This window comes from Ostrinia nubilalis, chromosome 20 (assembly GCF_963855985.1).
Source record: "Ostrinia nubilalis chromosome 20, ilOstNubi1.1, whole genome shotgun sequence".
NCBI lineage: Eukaryota > Metazoa > Arthropoda > Insecta > Lepidoptera > Crambidae > Ostrinia > Ostrinia nubilalis.
Window position 1 is genome coordinate 12,344,879 of NC_087107.1, and position 14,842 is coordinate 12,359,720.

Genomic DNA, 14,842 nt, shown 5'->3' on the forward strand with positions numbered 1-14,842 from the left:
TGCGCGACTTGTGTCACCCCCTGATACTTGGCACCCGGGGCGGACCGCCCCCACCGCCCCCCCCTTACGCCGCTACTGCCTCTCCGACTTCTACAGGGTGACAGGTAAAGCGATACATTCCTTGAAAGGGGTTAAAGTAGAGCTTATTTGCAGTCATTTAAGTCATATGACACCATGTCCGAAACTTGTTCATTTCCAAGTTATTCGAGATTTAAGTATTTTTTTAAAAATCTCCAGTTTTTATGTTAAAATGTACCCTTGCAATGAAGAATACGGAATAATGTTAACTTTTTTGTTGTATTCGTATAGCTAAATAATAAGATTGACATTTTAAATTAAAATTTGCAAGAAAGAATCATCATTACTCAAGTAAAAGCTAAAAAACCATGTATTATTTTGCAAAAAAAATATGTTTTAGGTAATTAAACGAAGAATTTCCAAGAAAAAATGTATGGAATGTTGTGTACAAATTACAGAATTTAGTTCCTTGATTCATTAGCTATTCAAAAAGGTACAGGTGTTTAACAAACACTACATAATTATTTTTTTATTTGAATTTAAACGTCTAGTAAGATACTTTCATAAAAAAATAAATAAATAAAAAAGTCACACTAACAACTGTTCTTGGGTCTCAATGAATGAAAACTTAGTATTTTAATAATAATTGTATCACCTAATTTTATCTAGGTACATTATTTTAAGTCCTGCTCAAACTGTGAGCCCACCTCTAGTTCCCACTGTGGTTCTGTACTCACGTCAGCAAGCGGCGGCGGCGGGCTGGCGGGCGGCTGGCGGTCTCTCGAGGGCGCACGCAGCTTCCAAGGGAGCAGGGACGCGCCGCCACTACGCCGCCTCTCGGAGGCATTGCTGGCTGACTTCTTTAGGGGACTTTGCTGGAAACGTAATTTAATATGTTATGTGGTGTTATGATGAATGATTAATTTGATTTATTAGGAAGGAACTAGACACGTCCTCAGTTGGAATTATTGTAACTAAATAAAGATATAGTAAGTTAGTGAAAACTGTAATATAATGGACTATACGTCCTCAATTGGGGGTATTGTAATCATAAGATGTCGACTGCTAGATAAAGGTCTTGCGCAACGACCGGTCTTGCGTTGCCCGTGTGTGGTCGCGTCTTGTAAATTTCAGCAGATCGTCGGTCCAAGTAGTGGGAGGTCTATCTAAACTACTCATGTTGTTAGTCAGTCCATGTTTATCACAAGATATTTTTTTCCGATATATGACCTCCACTTCAAAACCTTACTACCCCATTGGCCATCAGTTCTGCGTACTATAGAGGTATAGTCTGGTCTGCGAGCACTTAGAATTTTGTCCAATGACCCCAAGCTACCTATCCTTATCGCTCGCGCGAAATAATGTTGCTGTCGCGCTCGCACACTCACTGCGGGCGCCCGTCGCACAGTCGCGACAGCAATATAATTACGCGCGAGCGATAAGGATGGGTAGCTTGGGGTCATTGGACAAAATTCTACGTGCTCACAGACCGGGCTTTAGTATGCCCTAACCATTGCCACTTCAGCTTGCAAATCCATCGTTGGCTGAAGTAAATGCTGTATGTATATTGATGGAGGGTAGTTACCTTAGCGGGTTCCGGGTCTGCGGGCGCGTAGGGCGAGGGCCGGCCGCAGAGGTCCGCGCGCGCGCATTCGGCGTGCACGCCCGAGCGAAGGAAGCGCGGGTAGCTGTCGAACTTCATCACGTTGAAGATCTGCTTCTGGGCCTGTAAGGATGAAACTTGGTGTAAAACTTGCGAAAAGGAACTTTATTGATTTGGGATAGGCTTTATTTTTGCTAAGCAAGACTCTGTATGTGGTCCTATAGTCGCGCGTATGATTGCATTAGATGCATTATGGGTGCCGAATAAGTGGTGTTTTGTACCATTTTACATTTATTTTTTATCAATAATAATGGATTTTGAAACGCACGTGCGCCTTATAAACCACACCTTTAAGCTTAAGAAACAGCAGATGATCATGAATAGATGAAATATTACTTGTTGGACCATCCTGCGAATTACTGGGACTATATTTAACAATAGAGATACTAATGTATTAACGATCAGTGGGCCTATATTAGATCTACTGGCTGATGTAGTCTAATTACCTACTGCAGCTCCTAAAATGTTTGCAAAAGAAATGCCTGGGCACATTAAAACAGGTCCAGCGGCGCGGGCTGCTGATACAAGCAAGATCCCTGGGCCCATTCCAAATTAGACCTAAAAGCTGAAGCAATAAGGTCTTACCTGCTGGAACAGGTCAAGCGGCGCCGGCTGCAGGTCAAGACGGAGCTGTGCTAGATGCCGGTGCCAGATCTCTTGAGCTAACTCTGCTTGCTTATCTTTCAAAAGCAGACCTAAAGGCTCAAGCAATAAGGTCTTACCTGATGGAACAGGTCAAGCGGCGCGAGCTGCTGATACAATTAGGATTCCTGCGGCCATACAAAATTAGACCTAAAGGCTGATGCAATAAGGTCTTACCTGCTGGAACAGGTCAAGCGGCGCGAGCTGCTGATACAATTAGGATTCCTGCGGCCATACAAAATTAGACCTAAAGGCTGATGCAACAAGTTCTTACCTGCTGGAACAGGTCAAGCGGCGCCGGCTGCAAGTCCAGACGGAACTGAACTAACGCCTTATCTGCTAGGTGCCGGTGCCAGATCTCTTGAGCTATCTCTGCGCACTTATCTTTCAAAATTAGACCTAAAGGCTTATGCAATAAGGTCTTACCTGCTGGAACAGGTCAAGCGGCGCCGGCTGCAAGTCCACGTTGACCGGCTCCGACGCCTTGTCCGCTAGATGCCGATGCCAGATACCTTGAGCTATCTCTGCGCGTTCATCTTTCAAAATTAGACCTACAGGCTGATACAATAAGGTCTTACCTGCTGGAACAGGTCAAGCGGCGCCGGCTGCTGGTCAAGACGGAACTGTGCGGCGCGGCGCGCTGCGGCGTCTACGTTGACTGGCTCCGACGCCTTGTCCGCTAGATGCTGGTGCCAGAGGAGCTACTCCGAAAAACGAGATCCGTAGTTTCGAATGTTGCCATCCCCTCACACAAAGCGAAATGCCAGCATGAGCGACAATGACAGATAGACCCGAAACTACGTGAATAGCGTTTCGGAGTAGCCCCCCAGATCTCTTGGGCTATCTCTGCGCGCTTATCTTTCAAAATTAGACCTAAAGGCTGATGCAACAAGGTCTTACCTGCTGGAACAGGTCAAGCGGCGCCGGCTGCTGGTCCAGACGGAGTTGTGCGGCGCGGCGCGCTGCGGCGTCGACATTGACCGGTTCTGACGCCTTGTCCGCTAGATGCCGGTGCCAGATCTCTTGAGCTATCTCTGCGCGTTTCTCAGGGTCTTCTGTTGAGCTGTACTGCTCGCATGACCACCAGAACCTGGGTAGAAGGAGGGAATTTGTTTAAGATATGAAGTTTAGCTCAATAAAGTTACAAATTTGCCATCAACAGCTTAAGGGAAGCAGCTGCAGCAGCTTAAGAGCAGAAAATCTAAGTTGCCCAGAGCACTGGTTCTACTAATTTGAGTTTTCAAGGCACATGGTTATAGCATTTGTCCAAATGATTGTGCTAAAGCCGCAACTACACGTAAGTCACGTAGTTCAATTGGTTACTTATTTTCTTCTCAGCCACGATGGATGATCATCAGCAATCAGCTTGTTCCCAGGGGGTTTGATGCAGACTGTCCCATTCGCATTTCGTAACGAATTCAAAAATGGTCCATTCGGATCCAAATTTGAATGGCACCAGTTTTGAATTCATAACGAAACACACAGAATCCGGTCGCCGACAAAAAGTCCGGCCTCCGAGTATATAGAATTTCGTCCAATGACCCCAAGCTACCCCCCATCCTTATCACTCGCACGTAATTATATTGCTGTCGCGACTGTGCGACGGGCGGCCGTAGTGAGTGTGCGAGCACGATAGCAATATAATTACACGCAATATAATCCCCAAGCTAACTGACCTGATGTTCTCAGCCGCGAACTCTTTAGCGAGGAAGTGCGCGAAAGCGGCCGCGCCGGCGGGGTCAGCTAACAGCTGCTCGAGCCCGAGCGACCAGCGCGCCACGCCGCCACTGCCGGTGCCTCCCACTGGCGCTGAGCCTTCGCTCATTTGCTAGAACAATAGAGTAACTTGATTATCCCTAACCCTTTAAAAAGAATGCCGCCAACCTGGACTGAGTTTCATTTGTTGTAACATTCGGAACGGCTTTACCCTTAGAACCAGTTATGTTTCATGGAACGTTTTACGTAAATAGAGGAGACCAATGTTCAGCAGTAACACCTAGTGAAAAAGTCTTTGATTGTTCCAATACAGGGACCATTTTTGTCAGAATATGTGCGACTTATTTAAAGACTTCATTACTGTAAGATTTTAAACTTTCGCGTTCCATTTCAATTAAAATAGTAAGACTTCATCACTGGTTCAGAACTCACCTTATTATACATGTTTCTGTGGTCGTGATGGCGGTACGAGCTGCCGGCGCCGCTGCCGGTCGTCCAGCGCCGGAATGGCGACGACTGCTCGCTCTGGGAACAAAAGAAAACCAAAGTTAGTTATTGATGGTACATTATAGAGTATGAAACCCTCAGCGGTCGCTGGAGGAATTCTGTTGTGTCTCGATTCACGGGTACTTGAAGGGCTAATTTGGACTCCGGCATATCCCGTTAAATACTGCAATATTGCACGCAATTACAACTACATAAGAGTGTAAAAGCTAGGTACAATTTTCCAACAACAATTTATCTGATCTGCTGTCGACTGCATGACAATTATATGAATCTATCTACTGCAGGAGGAGCATTATATTATATTTATTCTTCTAATGGTTTTGTCAAATACTAGATTGTGATATTTCTACAAAAATTAGAGAGGTAGCAGTACGCTATCAAACCTCGACAATCTTACATCAAGAATGTCAGTAAGTTGTTCCTCATTAGACCGTAATAGGACATTGAAAACGATAGCACTCGAGAACAGTCACATAATATCTAAACCGCAACACACATTATGGATGCCTGAAGTTTTTATAATACTTGCGATTGATAAAACGTTTCTTTGGTATGAAATTCTAGCATTAGTTAATACCTACTAGACTCTCACTGGCGATCATTAATTTGAACACAACAATAAAATAGTAGACGCTTAATAAATCACTATTAGGCCAGTAATATCGCGATCACAATAAACTTTCTAGGTATTACCTAAACAGCGCAATGCTTTTTGATTTATGTCTTGCCTTCACTTTCGGTGCACTAGTTTTTCAATATTTACAACGTAAATAAGGAAAAATGAATTAAAACACACGTGTTCGGTCGAGTAGTAGAGTTGAAATGAAATAAGAACGTAACGCGACGATGTTATCGCTCCAACACGAGCCCCATTGTATCGTCGTTAACGTTTCGGCGACAGTGACTCAATCGCTGATGTCCTTACGACAAACAATTATATTTGCCTACACAATAATACTGGATAAACGTTTAGATATGAAATGCACTTGGCTTAGAAACTGATGTAGGTATGTAGGCACAAGTTATTAGTAACAATAAGTCACGCTTTTATTTAGAACGTTTGTACAATCGCAATTAACAAACAGGGAAAACGAAGCAGATTTCAAACCAAAGGAATTTAGGATAATAATATGGGGATTTCCATAACTTTTTTGTGATGTCAGTAACCTAAAACTAATTTGTACTTTCATAAAGGTTCCAGTTGTCTAAGTTGGACTAGGCTTTTGTCAGAATAACTTTACCGAATAAGCAACTAAGAGGTCTTCTTAGTCCATTTCTTCTAGCAATAACCTCTGTTTTGATTTATTTATTAGACTCCTCGATCCCTATATGTGTATGCACCTTATATTCATCACATGGATATCGCCAAATAATTATCACGCCATTTCCATTCGGATGACCCAAAAGTCTTACATGCACTTATTTACTGAAGATAGAAGAGGCGTCTCGAATATTTGCGCTGTCAGTCAGGCGCTCATAACTGAGCCCTGACGGACAGCCTGTTTGCACAACCGTAGGAAAACCCCGCAGCTCGATAAAAATAAACACTTGAATATGATATTGAACAGGAAACTTGAAATGGGCTAAAAATAATCCATTTAATTAAATTTATAGCGAGGAATGCGATTTGGTATGTGTACAAGAGGTGTTTTCGGATTCCACAGCTGATATATTGACGTGGAATTGATTTGATCTGGAATGCATGGTACGCATCTGTCAGTTGAAGTGGAAATTTTTTCAGGGCAATAACGCTGATTGGAAGGAATTTGAAGGAAAATAGAATGCACATAAAATAAGAACTTTAGCATCACATGGTTACAATTTTGGATCTTCATTTGAGGATTAAGATTCAAGTCAAACAAACGGAAGACTTTTACGTTTTTTCCCAAATTGAAGGGTTTAAGTTTGTAATCAAGCCCATTCACGGGATTCGGAATTTATAATTAGTAGTTCTGCAATACAAAAGCTTAAATTATATTTTGTAGAAGAAGAAATTGGTATGAAAGCTACAACAGTTGAAATTTTGAGTGAAGGATAATATGAAATGAAATTTACCTCTTCTTTAAACTGCTCCGTCACATACCATACAACCATTTTCATTGCACAAATACACAGAAACCACTGCCCAGTTCCATGAAACGCAGAACCCTAAACCAATTGTAAACGCTAACCGCTTTAATTGCACAATTGTTTTACGAACACAATTCACGATCGAGGACGTGTTTGGGTTTAATTAATTTGTCGTTTGAAACGGCGATGGAACGTCCGCCCGTTGCGGTGTCTGGTGTGAGACTGATTGGGGGAGGAGGGAATTTACTGAATGTACCTACTCCTGCGCAGCCATATAGGAGTAGTATTCATTTGCGATCTAAATACGAAATCGCAATAACAATGCGTTCCACAAACAACAGTGTTTCCGGCGGGACGGTTGATGTCATTCAGGATGGACCGAGAAAAGGTGCGAGGGCATTTGTTTTCAGATTTGACGTAGTAGTTAGTCACAATGCCAACACCAGCTCACGTAGGCATCCAAATGTTGACCATTTATGGATCACAGTGGTTGCGCCCCTTTTTGTTCTCAATTGAAGTACAGATCCTTTTTTTTTCTTTTAATTACATGAAATAGCTATTTTAATTTCATTTTAGTTAACCTTTTATGCATCACATTGGTGATGGCTCTTGTTATTCTGAATTTAGAAATCATTAATATTCTCTTTTGCTAAATATTTAAGAAATACCATTTCCATTTCATTAGTTACATTTTAACTCGGGATTTATTAACCAACATGATTCACGGACGGAACGAGTAATTTCATTCACTACCATCTCGGAAACAGGACATTAATCAACATTGCGACTCTTCCTATCTCAGCCACTCGTCCGTCCATCAACAAAGGTCTCGTTTTTGTTGACACACATGTAAATAGAACAATTGCTTGTTATCACATTCAGTTATTGACAGATTCAATTAATGTTATTGTAGGGTTCACGCTAATGGTAATAATTACATTACATAAGCTTCTTTTGACTTGGGTATTAGCTGACAAAATAATGTGTTCTTTTATAAATTATTATTCTTGACATAAGAATACATTCATATTTTAGTTCTCTCTGAAAGCAGCCATTTTCAGACATTTATGGAGCAAAAGATCATGCTCGAACGAAGCTAGTAAATATGCAATTTCTGTAAATAATTTCCCAGCCCTGAGTTGACTCAGTGATAGCCCCAACCGGTCCTTATCAGCCCCCGGACAAGCTATTTGTCTGCCATAACGATCCCTATTGATTCATTGATGCGTTCATTGTTTTAAGTAATGAATGAGCAGCCTTTGGCCTTAGCATGAATTGGTTTAATTCCCTGTTTACTCTCAAAAAAAATATTTCTTAGAAAGTGGTATCAGGGCCGTCTTTAACCTACTAGGGGCCCTGGGCACATAAGGATCAAGGGAGGTCCTTCTCATCTGGAGACTGGAGAAAGATCTTTTATGAGAACAGACGGGGGCCTCCTCGATCGCGGGGCCCTGGGCACGTGCCCAGAGTGCCCAGTGGGAAAGAGGGGCCTGAGTAGTATGTAACAAGACATTCAATAACAAACAGGTTCACCACATCACCACCTTCTGTCACTGGTTACTTGGCTATTTTTGGAGGTAAATGTCAAATTGTCCACATTGTGATTGCAAGAATAAAATAACTTTTTTGACAGTTTTTTGACAGGTAGGCGCTGCAAGAGCCTATATGTTACTGTGCCAAGTAGGGGGGTGGGGGGGATTAACATGTGCTTATGTCTGCGATCATTGATGATTAAACTCTGGCGCATATTATAAAGGAAAACCACTAATATTAGTTAGTAAACAAACAACATTTAGGTTACTACGTAATATCAGATATTTCATGGGAAGACAACAATGGACTGCGTCAGGGAAATAATAATGCCCCTTGTACTGACGCCTCGTCTGTAGTTTGACTTTAGGGAAAAGGTTAGGGGTTTGCACTTTGCTTCCCATTGAAACATAAAATGAGGTAAAGTTGCCAGTTTTCCGTATCGTTGCAGATTTGGTTGAAATGGTTTCAGGCGTCTATGAATTCTTGACAACATGTGAAGAAGTTACTTAAATACCTAATTTAAAATACTTAAAAGTTTAAAACCAATTGTCTTGTTAAAGGACGCTGTCACGCCAAGGTTTAAAACGTGAATGTGAAAGTTACCATAAATAATTTTAGAAAATTTATTCATTAGCTACTATTTAATCAGTAGCTTTATTGATAATAAAATAATGATTTATTTATTTATTTCCAAGCTTAAGCCTATGATGATATTAAACGAACGAATATCCACGAATATTAATGGATTTAATATCCGTGTACTACAGTGAATACGCAAACTATGATAATGAGGTAGAACGTACATCTGTTCTCCAAAATTCCGGCTGTTTATGTAATATTGTGTTCTCAGCGACATGTCTTTTTGCAGGGAAACGTTTCTCGCAGAAAATATGCTAATGTGAACTTTGGCAGCTTATGAGTACTTTGACTCTACGAAATTATCAATTGTTCAATGATTTTTCAGCAAAAAACTTGGTAATAAAGCCTAGAATATTCTTATTGGAATAGGTATACGGAGATTTCAGTATAAATTTTAATATAAATTAGAGTAAAGAAAAGCGACGATATTTTATGTCTCATAAGTTTTACTAAAATAATATTAAGTAAGTAAATGTACGTGTTAGAAAAACTATTCTAATAAGTTAGCTTATTTTTAAATGATGACGGTCGCAAAAGGATTACGTATTTTTATAATGGAATCACATACAAAAGTAAAATTAAATTCACTACTACATTTTAAATCCACGATTTTCCCGTTACCTACAATATGTAATACCTACTTAATTACTTCCAACAAATGCATTCACACTACAATCCGACATTTCTATAGAAAGATGCAGTTTATTATTCATGCAATAAAATAAGGAAAACATTAGTTTCAATGCAATATTCTGTAGTAGGTAAACAACAAATGAATTTATCGTTCGACACTTCGAAGGCATTGTTCCAAGATTTTATCATTACATAATTAACTGAACAGAGATACTGAATCGATTTACACGTAGGTATCAATAAATTAAATAAGCAATTACCTAATTTACATTCAAAATCTCATTGGGTAGCAACTCAAATTGTTTCTATCCACAAAAATAGCATATCTACAGTGTAACTTATCAGATATTTGAAAGCGAAGACTTAAGATAATCCGTGTTATAAAAAACATCATCAAAAAATAAACTTACAGCTAGCGAAAACTTCGCTATGAGCTTCCCAAATGCGAGTGCAGGCATATTTTGTGTAACCACCATGAGAGTTTCTTTTTAATTAAAACACAAAAAGTCTTGATAATCTCCAAAACGTTTTTATCACAACACAAATGTCTACTATATTCCTTTGTTTTAAAATAAAAAAACAAAAGCTGTCAAAACTAAAAAAATAAAAGTTCCAAATTCAAAATTGTACTTTCCCGAAAACGCGCGCGTTTAGTTCGGATTCCGGTGCCGTACTAACGTCTGTGGCGCGTGTGGGTGTTTAGTAATTGGCCATTGTTATCACTTATCAGCAAGTATCTGCGTTATCAACAGTATCATAGGTGCCACAAGCCGCCGGCGTGGGCGCCCGGTCCAATATACCCACGCCCACGCGTGGGATATTTATAGGATCTCATTATAGATCCATTCGGTTAAACGAACTAGAGAATTCTAGCAATTTTGTGATAAGGTATTACTGGTAAAAAGGTAAGTAGGTGCGAGTGTTACAACAAAAGAAAAATTAATATTCAAATGTCAATTTTGAACAGAAGACATAGCAAAGGAAAGGCACATTAACGTAGGCATGACGCTTGTTATTGTTGAAAAATAGTGACATGCAGTTAGGCAAAAAGCCTAAAATCAATTAAGATGAAAAAATTACTACTACTTACATATCACAATAACAATTAACAACTCAATGTGAGTAGGACATTATCATTATTCTCAAGTGTAAATATAATAAATAAACATTCAACATCCGTAGGTAGTATTCAATTATTTTTATTTTATCTGTCTATGAAAGTGAAATTTAATAACAACACACTAAACTGGTTACTGCACCTTAAAGTCCGAATACGTTTGATTAGTAGGGAATTTAGTGCAAGAACCCCTCCACTTTGGTATAGAAGTCTCATTTTTGCACCAGTTGTTCTTTGGGTGCTCCTGAGTAGATTTCCGTCGGTAGACATCGGGAGCCCCCCCTGTGGTAGCAGGGGGAGGGGGGGCAAGTTTCCTTCTGCCGCGCTTCACTTTAAAGCCCATATCTTCAAAACTATGGATATTAGGGCAAGTGTGGTATCATTTTCGGATAATTAAAGGATGGCAAATTCATTTCTAGAACAAACTTTTTGCCTTTTCATACAAAAAAATAGAAATATGGAGTAAAATTCACAAAAACCAAAAAGTATTTTTTAAAATAAACGTCGTTTACTTTTAAACCACTGGAGATAATCTAATAAAAAAAATATGTCCTGAAAGCTACATTTATCAGGATTATAAATATATACCATTGTATGGTACTTTTTTTGAAAAAAGTAGGTAAAAAAAATTTTTCTTCAGGACACAGCGGGCGAATTTTAATGAGCGTCGGAAAAAAATATTTATTTTATCCATGAATTCATACTTTTTGGTTCATAAGCAAGTAAAGATTATTATTTTAGAATTTATTTAGAGCTCCTGGCACATCATGCTACCATGATTTGTATTTTTTCTTCAATTAATTTTGAACTCTATGTGTAAGACATAAGGTTGAAAATAGTTTAATTACACTGTATTAATGAAAATATAAGAAGAAAGCACTAAATAAAGAACTTGAATTTGTCAAACGTCTAATGATTATTATTATTATTATTATTTTAATTAACATTTTTATTTCTACATACTATTGTACCAGTGATAACGGAAAGGTAAGTGTGAGGAAAGTGAGGATTGATATTATCATAGTACGGGAGATTATTTTTAACACAAAGGCTACGGCTATGACTATTATAGTTGTTTTTTCAGACAGCACCAGCTTCTGCACTACTTCTTACACTTACATCTCACCATTTCAAGGCAAGCTTCGGCAGCTACGGGCAAATCGGTCCATGTAGGCTCCATGTTGCTATCGACTCTAGTCCACACCCAACCAGTCGGATAAAGGGAAGACTGAGTCGGTTGCTTGCAACTGATCCTATACGCGAACCCCTTGTTAAACTGCCAGTAGCCAAAGCTGATACAAAGCTGTCTGGGTTATTTTATGTAGGGTCACACCTAAGCGTAGTCCACAGCGACCCATTAGGATCTTTATTCTCTCTTTTTTATTCCCTATCATCACAAAAAATCACCTAATAGTCTTCTGATGCCGGATATGCTGACCCAAGCAGACCCATCCTTACAGTATTAAGTGTTTCATGGACTCCAATTGTATTCCACAAGCTCGAGAGTTTCTGTTGTTAGGCCCATTTTGTGAAAATGAAAATGAAATTATTTATTTGCAGAATGTGGTACATGTGATTCGTTCCATAATGCCCAGTTTGCGTACCTGTAATTGCTTGGGCATAGCATTTGGCATTACCTTTGAAAAGTTTTCTTCATGACCCTGTATTTCCCTTTAGGAATGATTTGGAGAGGCTTATATCGTTGGAGCTTTCCCATTCAACCCTGTTATTCTTGGATATGGCCATATTATGGCCATGAGGTACCTAAGCTTTTAGATAAAGGTACTACTATCAGTTCTGACCCAATAGGTGTCGTCTCTGACCCTTGTCTCGCTAGACTGTCGGCTCTCTCATTGCATTCGATCCGTGTATGTCCAGGTATCCCACATTAGGGACACTTTGTCATGCCTTCAGAGTTTGTTCATCTTTAAGATTGCATCTAGAATAATTCTAGACTCAACCTTTACTGAGGCGATGGCTTTGTTTGAGTGCTGCCTGGCTGTGGCTAAGGATGTAAATATTGCGTTTCTTACATCCCTGTTTTTAGTGCACACATAATTATAGCGTAGAATTCAGCTTGAAATACTGTAGCAAACCTCCTTAAACGTTCACTGTGTTTATTACTACATGCTTGACTATGAACGAGTGCTGTAAGTGCCCACCAACCTGGGCAGTTTTGTATCAGTATATCAAGGGCAGTAATTATGTCCTTATGATTTTTCAAATTATTTAAAATTTAGTTGGTTCAAGGGATTCGAGTATAGGGTCAGTTGCAAGCAACCGACTCAGTCTTCCCTTTACCCGACTGGTTGGGGGTGGACCAGAATCGATAGCAACATGGTGTCTACATGGACCAATTGCCCGTAGCTGCCGAAGCTTGCCTGGAAAGAAGTAGTGCAGAAGCTGGTGCTGTCTGAAAAAACAACTATAATGGTCACAGCCGTAGCCTTTGTGCTAAAAATAATCTCCCTTACTATGATAATATCAATCCTCTCATTCCTCACACTTACCTTTCCGTTATCACTGGTACAATAGTATATGTAGAAATAAAAATGTTAATTAAAATAATAATAATAATCATTAGACGTTTAGACAAATTCAAGTTCTTTATTTAGTGCTTTCTTCTTATGATATTTTCAATAATACAATGTATTTAAACTATTTTCAACCTTATATCTTACACATAGAGTTCAAAATTAATTGAAGAAAAAATACAAATCATGATAGCATGATGTGCCAGGAACTTTAAATAAATTCTAAAATAATAATCTTTACTTGCTTATGAACCAAATAGTATGAATTCATGGATAAAATAAATATTTTTTTCCGAGGCCCATTAAAATTCGCCCGCTGTGTCCTGAAGAAAAAATTTTTTCTCCTACTTTTTTCAAAAAAAAGTACCATACAATGGTATATATTTATAATCCTGATAAATGTAGCTTTCAGGACATATTTTTTTTATTAGATTATCTCCAGTGGTTTAAAAGTAAACGACGTTTATTTAAAAAAATACTTTTTGGTTTTTGTGAATTTTACTCCATATTTCTATTTTTTTGTATGAAAAGGCAAAAAGTTTGTTCTAGAAATGAATTCGCCATCCTTTAATTATCCGAAAATGACACCACACTTGCCCTAATACCCATAGTTTTGAAGATATGGGCCTTAAAGTGAAGCGCGGCAGAAGGAAACTTGCCCCCCCTCCCCCTGCTACCACAGGGGGGGCTCCCGATGTCTACCGACGGAAATCTACTCAGGAGCACCCAAAGAACAACTGGTGCTAAAATGAGCCTTCTATACCAAAGTGGAGGGGTCTCCATACAAATCATTGCACTAAATTCCCTACTAGATATAATTTTATTGTTCTAAAAGAATCAATAATTTCTTGAGTTAATCATTCATTATATTGCAGTATAATAAATTGTTATCAGCAGATAAAATTGGTAGTGCAGTCACACTGACTGCGAATGTATTGAATGCTTACTCGTAATGAGCTCAATTTGGATAATGAAATTGACCAATGATTTTGATGATTCAGTGACTTGTTTTAGTTTTGGAATACTTCACGATAAGTTAATAAAATTGGTTTAATTTTGATGTTTGAATAAAGTTTTGACAAATTGAGAATATCTGTTGAATCTATTATTTTAAATAATAATTATAATGATAATAAGTCATTTATTTCAACACACAGTCATGGGTTTAAGGTTACAGTTAATAATTATAATAATAATAAAATATTTAAATTTCATTTAAATTCACATCATTAAATTAAATTCAAACAATTCAAACAAGTCAATTCAAACAATTCAAAAAACTGTCAACATGATTGTATGCACCTGTTACATACAAGCTATATTACTGAAAAATTTGAAGTAGTTTACTCTTACATGTTTGTTAGTTTGTTAATCAAGTTTTTAATTATGAATAAATATCATTCATTATGTCCTTCACTATCTATTATACTCAATAACAATTAAGGTTTTACCATTATTATTATTGTTGATATTTAATTTTGTTATGCGTATTAAACATTATCAGCACATTCCAAATAGATAAACTTGGTCGTTCTATGAAAATGAATGAATTGGCATTTGTGAGATATTTTTATTGATGAATAATTTTCGCTATCGCTATAATAACAACGAATAGGTAAACTCCGTAAAATGATTTTATTTTTATATGTATTGGATTGATTCACACAAGTATTGACTTTTCTCTGAAATCCAAGGGATTGGTCTCATTTTATTAGTTGGCTATTGTACAGTAATTCGGATTAAGTTTATTAGAACGAGGTTTATCGACCA

At 38.4% G+C, this 14,842-nt stretch overlaps 1 protein-coding gene across 1 annotated transcript in view; it reads right to left on the minus strand.

Annotated features, from left to right (window-relative positions):
* Nucleotides 1-14,842, minus strand: part of LOC135081907 (uncharacterized) — a gene marked incomplete at its 3' end in the record, with an annotated part of 106,198 nt that overhangs the window by 19,674 nt on the left and 71,682 nt on the right. Inside the window, exons 5-9 of the mRNA XM_063976688.1 lie at nt 4,472-4,564; nt 4,000-4,151; nt 3,224-3,413; nt 1,604-1,744; nt 756-893 (exon numbers count right to left, since the gene is read on the minus strand). Coding sequence (XP_063832758.1) covers nt 756-893; nt 1,604-1,744; nt 3,224-3,413; nt 4,000-4,151; nt 4,472-4,564 — 714 coding nt within the window. The remainder of the gene's footprint in view (nt 1-755; nt 894-1,603; nt 1,745-3,223; nt 3,414-3,999; nt 4,152-4,471; nt 4,565-14,842) is intronic.